This window comes from Myxocyprinus asiaticus, chromosome 25 (assembly GCF_019703515.2).
Source record: "Myxocyprinus asiaticus isolate MX2 ecotype Aquarium Trade chromosome 25, UBuf_Myxa_2, whole genome shotgun sequence".
NCBI classification, from domain to species: domain Eukaryota; kingdom Metazoa; phylum Chordata; class Actinopteri; order Cypriniformes; family Catostomidae; genus Myxocyprinus; species Myxocyprinus asiaticus.
Window position 1 is genome coordinate 13,632,523 of NC_059368.1, and position 6,095 is coordinate 13,638,617.

The following is a 6,095-nucleotide window of genomic DNA, read 5'->3' on the forward strand; positions in this document are numbered from 1 at the left end:
TTTTCTGTTTCAAAAGTGGCTTTTTCTTTGCAATTCTTCCCATAAGACCTGCACCCCTGAGTCTTCTCTTTACTGTTGTACATGAAACTGGTGTTGAGTGGGTAGAATTCAATGAAGCTGTCAGCTGAGGCCATGTGAGGCATCTATTTCTCAAACTAGAGACACTGATGTACTTATCCTCTTATTTAGTTGTACATCTGGCCTTCCACATCTCTTTCTGTCCTTGTTAGAGCCAGTTGTCCTTTGTCGTTGAAGACTGTAGTGTATGCCTTTGTATGAAATCTTCCGTTTTTTTGACAATTTCAAGCATAGCCTTCATTCCTCAAAACAATGATTGACTGACGAGTGTTTCTTTTTTTTTTTTTTTTTTTTTTTTTTGCCATTTTTGACCTAATATTGCAGTAGCATGGGGTGTAATGACGGTGTGGATGTCCTTTTCCCGTGCGGACAACATGGGTTCAATTTTACCTTTTGTCATACCTTTTCCAATCCTGTTTCCTGTCTCCACTCTTAATATTTAATTTAATACTACTAATAATAATAAATAAAAATGAATATAAAGGTTGATGTCCTCACAGTGATTTGATCATGGTAAAGGTAGGGAAGTTGAGAGAAAGATTTGACCCGGGTAAAATTAATCATGGTTTTACTATAGTAATATTGTAGTAACCATGTTGTTGTTGTTGTTTTAAACACCCATAGTTTTTATGCAGTTAACAATGGTGTTACTACACTAATATTGTGTTAATACAGTAACCATGTTTAATTTTGTGGGTACTATGATTTTACTACAAAATAACATGATGATATTATGGTTACTGTAGTAAAACCAAGGTTAATTTGTGTTAGGGTTAGGTTTAGGAGTAGAGGTTGGTCTGTGGGACTCTAAATAAACACAATAAACATGCTGCAGTCTGCCTTACCAGTAATGGTAAGGCAGAATGTTTGTTAGTATTTCATTAGGGATGCAAATAGTATCTGCCACTATATGCACTTATTGCAAAAATATTTTTTGTTGCTATTTTCACGTAGTGCAAACAGCCTCTGCCATATCCTATACACAGATAGATAGATAGATAGATAGATAGATAGATAGATAGATAGATAGATAGGTAGATAGATAGACAGACAGACAGACAGACAGACAGACCCGGAGTGTTACAACAGTAACAAATAGTAACATTGTCTTCACACACAATTGTGGAATATAAGAACAATGCATGCAGGTTTTTGACATTTATTTTGTTTTGTTTTGCCATGTTTATTTGTATTTTTACAGTATGTTTGTGCAGTGTAGCAAAAAGTGTTACAACTGTACTTGGTCTACCCTATTCTAATTAGAGCTTCTTGATTCTATCAGGATTCGAACAGGCTTTTGAGATCATATTTTGAGAATATATCTATGTTCTCATAAACAAGCAAGTGATGGCAAAATGAAGTTTTCTGAGACGAGTCTTGCTTTTCAACATGCTTTTCTTTACTGCCATCTGATGGTCAAAAGGATCGCCTACAGAGCTGCTGTTACAACTGGTTTGTGTGCTTTGTCACGTCATTTGATTTTGAAGCAAGAAAAGTTATCAAAGCTATTATGACGTTATGTGTATTGTTCTCTAAAGTTAGTAGTTATCAATTAAACTGTGATTTTAACATTAACGCGAGTACAAATGCAAGTAATACAAGTTAGCAAAGACGCTTCAGATGTCATAGATCACGTGTTTATGGCGAAACGAATCACAAGCTCCGATACTGTATTTCAGCGTTAAATGTTTATTTATTTATTTATTTATTTATTATACACGCTTTGAAGCTTCGGTGTTGAACCTAGCTTCATATAAGCGAGCAACACAATACATATATTAAATATGGCACAATCCCGAGGGAAAGTGACGGTCGAGCTGGAACTGAAACGCGAATGTCCATCTGATGATGGTAAGGCAGACTGCTTAAACAAAAAATGAAAACATTAGCCGGTGGCTAGCTGTGCTAGTTAGGTACTGTAGTTATCCATCGAGCGAACATTGTGGCAAATGATATGGAACTGCCTTTCTGCTCCCTTAAAATAATTGATCCCATTGTCAAGTCAGAGCTTTAATTACGTATTCACAGAAGTGTACTGTTGTGTAACGAGTACAATGAAATGCTTAGACGAATGCTTCTTTGCAATAACCAAGACAACAATTATTTGTGCATTAGCAATAGACAAATGACTGAGCATATAACAAATTTAAATACTATTTAAAATAGAATAACAATAATAAATATAGATTTATAATGTATTGTGATAAGTATGTTAAATTTTATGTATAAATTACCTAGACCTTTATACATTAAAGAACTAGCTTTTACATTAAGGGGCAATATTTGCCCCCTTGATTTGATTTTGAGGGGCATTTTTTTTTTTTTTTTTTTTTTTACCCAATTGAAGACTATTAATATTTAAAACATAAACAGTGTCTCATCTGCTCATGTAAAATACATAATTTAATACATTCATTAAAGGAATATTTTGGGTTCAGTGCAAGTGAAGTTCAATTAATGGCATGATGTTGATTAACACAAAAACTAATTTTGATTCACCTCTCGTTTATTTTAAAAAAAAAAAAAAAAAAAAAAGAAAAGCCATTATACTAAGGCAATAACAATGGAAGTGAATGGGGCCAGTCCATGAACGCTAACATACACATCCTTTCTAAAGTATAGCTACAAGATGTAAGTATTATACATTTTAAGATGATTTTAGTGTAATAAAATTGCTTACAAAGCTTATCTGTGTAAAGTTGTACAATTGTATACAACTTTACAAAGTTATGGTTAGTTAGCGATTTTATCACACTTAAATTATATTAACACACATATTGTTTGCGTCTTGTGGCCATACTTTTGAAACTATGTGTATTTTAGCGTTTATGGACTGACCCCATTCACTGAAGTGTTTTTTTTTTTTATGTAATCAACATTATGCCACAAATGCTGTTACAAATAATAATAATAAAAAAATAAAAAAAATAAATAAAAAAACAGAAGAATTCCTTACAAAGGATTTTTTTACCCCCACATTTTGAATTTCTTGGCATTTTTATTCCATTTTGTCCCCAACCCACCACCCCCCACTTAATTTCTGACTGTCATAAGTATTATACTTTACTACTAATAAAAAGTGGCAGAACTGCCTACTTCATGATACCATGAAGTTTACCTTCTTGGAGCAGATCAATTATACACTATCGTTGTTAATGTAGCCAACAATATACAAATGTAAAATTAGATTATCTTGATATTGAGTAATTAAATAATAGTCCAATGAATATTTTTAATTTTTTTTTTATACAGAAAACCCCACACTAAATGATTCTAATATTCCAGCACGGTCAGAGTCACCACCACAGGCACTAGATTTAAACAATTCATTGGCATCTGAACAGAAAAACTGCACTGCGCAGTGGTCCGTCAAGGATGGCTGTGAGGAGGATGATGATGAGATTTGTCCGATAAAAATAGGGAGTCTATGGGGGCCACAGATGGCCCCCTGTGGTCCTAGGTGTGGAAAGAAGTGTTCAGAGAAGATCCCATATGTTAGAAGAAAAGAAATTTTTGACATATATCAGGACATGTCACACAGCGAAAAGTGGACTTTTGTATCCCACACTGTTACTCAGTCATTGAAGAAGCGTCTCACAACAGATGGTCCCAGCAGGCGTAGCAAAACATTTCAGTATCATCTAAATAATAGCCTTGGGGAACCACAAGATGTGTGCAAACCATTCTATTTAACAACATTAGGCTACCACCCAAAAAATGACAGAGTGATCATCAGTGTGATTGGCAACCCATCCGCTACCCAGCCTCCTCAAGATCGCAGAGGACGACATCCACCTGCCAATAAATTGGATCTATCCCTTATTCGTGAACACATTGAATCTTTCAATCCTACAGTCAGTGCACATGCCCCAAACAGAAGACATTTACCGAGCAGTGTAAGCATTATGAAGATGTATAAAGATTTTAAAAGCAAAAGTACCACCCCCTGTTCATATGAAACCTACAGAAAAGCCATCAGAGACATGAATATAAGCTTCACAAAACCAGGTGAGGATGAGAAATGCAAGAAAGATATCCACGGGAAGGCTGGCCAACAGTAGCAAGCATGGGGTGTGTGCTGTCAGACTGCCCTACATGTAAAAATTGGGAGCACATATAAGAGCCAACAAATTAGTAAATCTGAAGCAGGTTCCCATCCATTGTGTTGACCTCCAGAAAGGCTGCCTCGAATGCCAGGAGTGAAGATTGGCACTCTCACAAAGAGCATACTGGCCTATCATGAGACATTTGCAAAGCTTGGCAAAAAGATGAGGTTAAAGAAGAAAAGCATCTGCTTGAAGGGATGATGAATAGGTGACATCAGGGTATATCTATCCAGAGTATATCGGACCCCCAAAAAGTACATAATTTCAAAATTGTGTCCTTGACTTTGACATACTACTTTTGTTAAAACACATTTTTTTCTATTTTTATTGAAATATACTGAAAGTAAAATAAAAAATATATTGAACATTAAGTACACATATTCAAATTGCATATTTAAAAAAAAATGTTTATTGCTGAACGTAATACTGCTAAAGTCAGTAATATCAAATTTTTAATTTTTTTTTCAATAAAAATTATTATCCATACAATTCTGTGTATTAGTGTTTAATATAAAGGTGTGACATTTTTAATTATTACAGTTGTTGAGATTAGTATTATTATCATTATTAACACACCATTAATGTCAATTAGTTCCAACCACATCTATTGCTGTTGGAACCCTCTATGAACAATGGTTCATATTTCCTGGTACAGCATGTTTAATATTATTTTGCATGCATTTTTAAAACTATCATATTTATTTGATGACTAATCCTATAATGCTGGTAAAAAGAAAATATATTTTACAAAAACTTGGCCTACAAACTAGACTACATTTTCTTGTTTAAATTTTCTAGTACATTATCTTAATGACCCATACATAAGTATTGTCTTAAAAAATGAGTAGTTGACATCTACCATTTATATTTAAATATCAACAATGTTATATTTTATTTATATATAGATGTCTGCCATAATTTTGTTTCACTGCAACTACACTTAGTCAAGCATACAGTGGCCTCAAAATGTTTAGCCACAGGTAAAAATGCATGAACCTAATTGCATTAATTTAGAGAACAAATTACCAAACTTGCAAATAAACTATGCTACACCTTTTCTCAGAATTAACTTGTCTTTGCAAAACCATTTTTACAATTACTTTAAATTGGCGGTGTCGGTTACCCTCAAATTGACACAGGTACTCTTGCAGAGTGACCACACGTGTAGTTCATCACATGAACTTTGTTCCAATCCAAAGACTGACAACCAAGCATCCAAATGAGTTTTGTCTTCATTTTGAACAATATATCTATTGTTTTATATGTTGAAACCTACCAAACTTCTTTCTGTAAAGTGTTTTGTTGGAAAGGTGTTTGTGCTATATTTCTTTACGTTTTGTAAAATAAATGCCATTTGGCCTGGAAATGTTATGCATATATATCTATATAAATAAAATTAAATAACAAAATTGTACTCCTAATTCTGAAGAGAAAAACTAAACTAAATGTGATGAAATGGCATTCACCTCATTTTGCCTTTAAATCATGCTTACAGTTAGTTGAGGTAATACAAAGGCAAACGCATGCATTTTTGGGGTCATGCAACAATTCATTATTGATGATGGATAACCAATGCATTACCATGTGTATGTACAACACATCTGGCTGTTTCTCAGTTTTAGTGTTGGCTGTGTCACTGCATTATTCTTTTGTAGGGCAGCACTGCTTAATGTGTCGAGCACTAGGCCACGGCTAAAACAGAACAACTGTATGAGTATATCAAAGTAATTATATTATATAAGATTATTTGATATGAGTCAATGGTATGCCAAACTCAAAAGTAACATCTTTTTTTTTTTTTTTTTAATAAGCTAGTATTTACAAGTTGTCATGTGGAAGAAAAAAAAACTGCAGTCACTGATCCAATCAATTATTTAAAAAAAACAACAGAAAAATGTGTATCCTGAATAA

The 6,095-nt window shown here is 33.6% G+C and overlaps 1 protein-coding gene across 2 annotated transcripts; it reads left to right on the plus strand.

The window, feature by feature from the left end:
* The first annotated feature begins 1,465 nt into the window (after positions 1-1,465).
* Positions 1,466-5,987, plus strand: LOC127416361 (uncharacterized). Of its 2 annotated transcripts, none has more exons than XM_051655676.1 (2): positions 1,466-1,530; positions 3,331-5,987. In XM_051655676.1, the coding sequence occupies exons 1-2, from the start codon at positions 1,491-1,493 to the stop codon at positions 4,137-4,139; spliced, it is 849 nt and encodes a 282-aa protein (XP_051511636.1). In that variant the 5' UTR covers positions 1,466-1,490; the 3' UTR covers positions 4,140-5,987. The 2 variants fall into 2 exon arrangements, with proteins under 2 accessions (XP_051511636.1, XP_051511635.1); XM_051655675.1 differs by lacking the exon at positions 1,466-1,530 and adding an exon at positions 1,763-1,929.
* Positions 5,988-6,095: the final 108 nt, after the last annotated feature.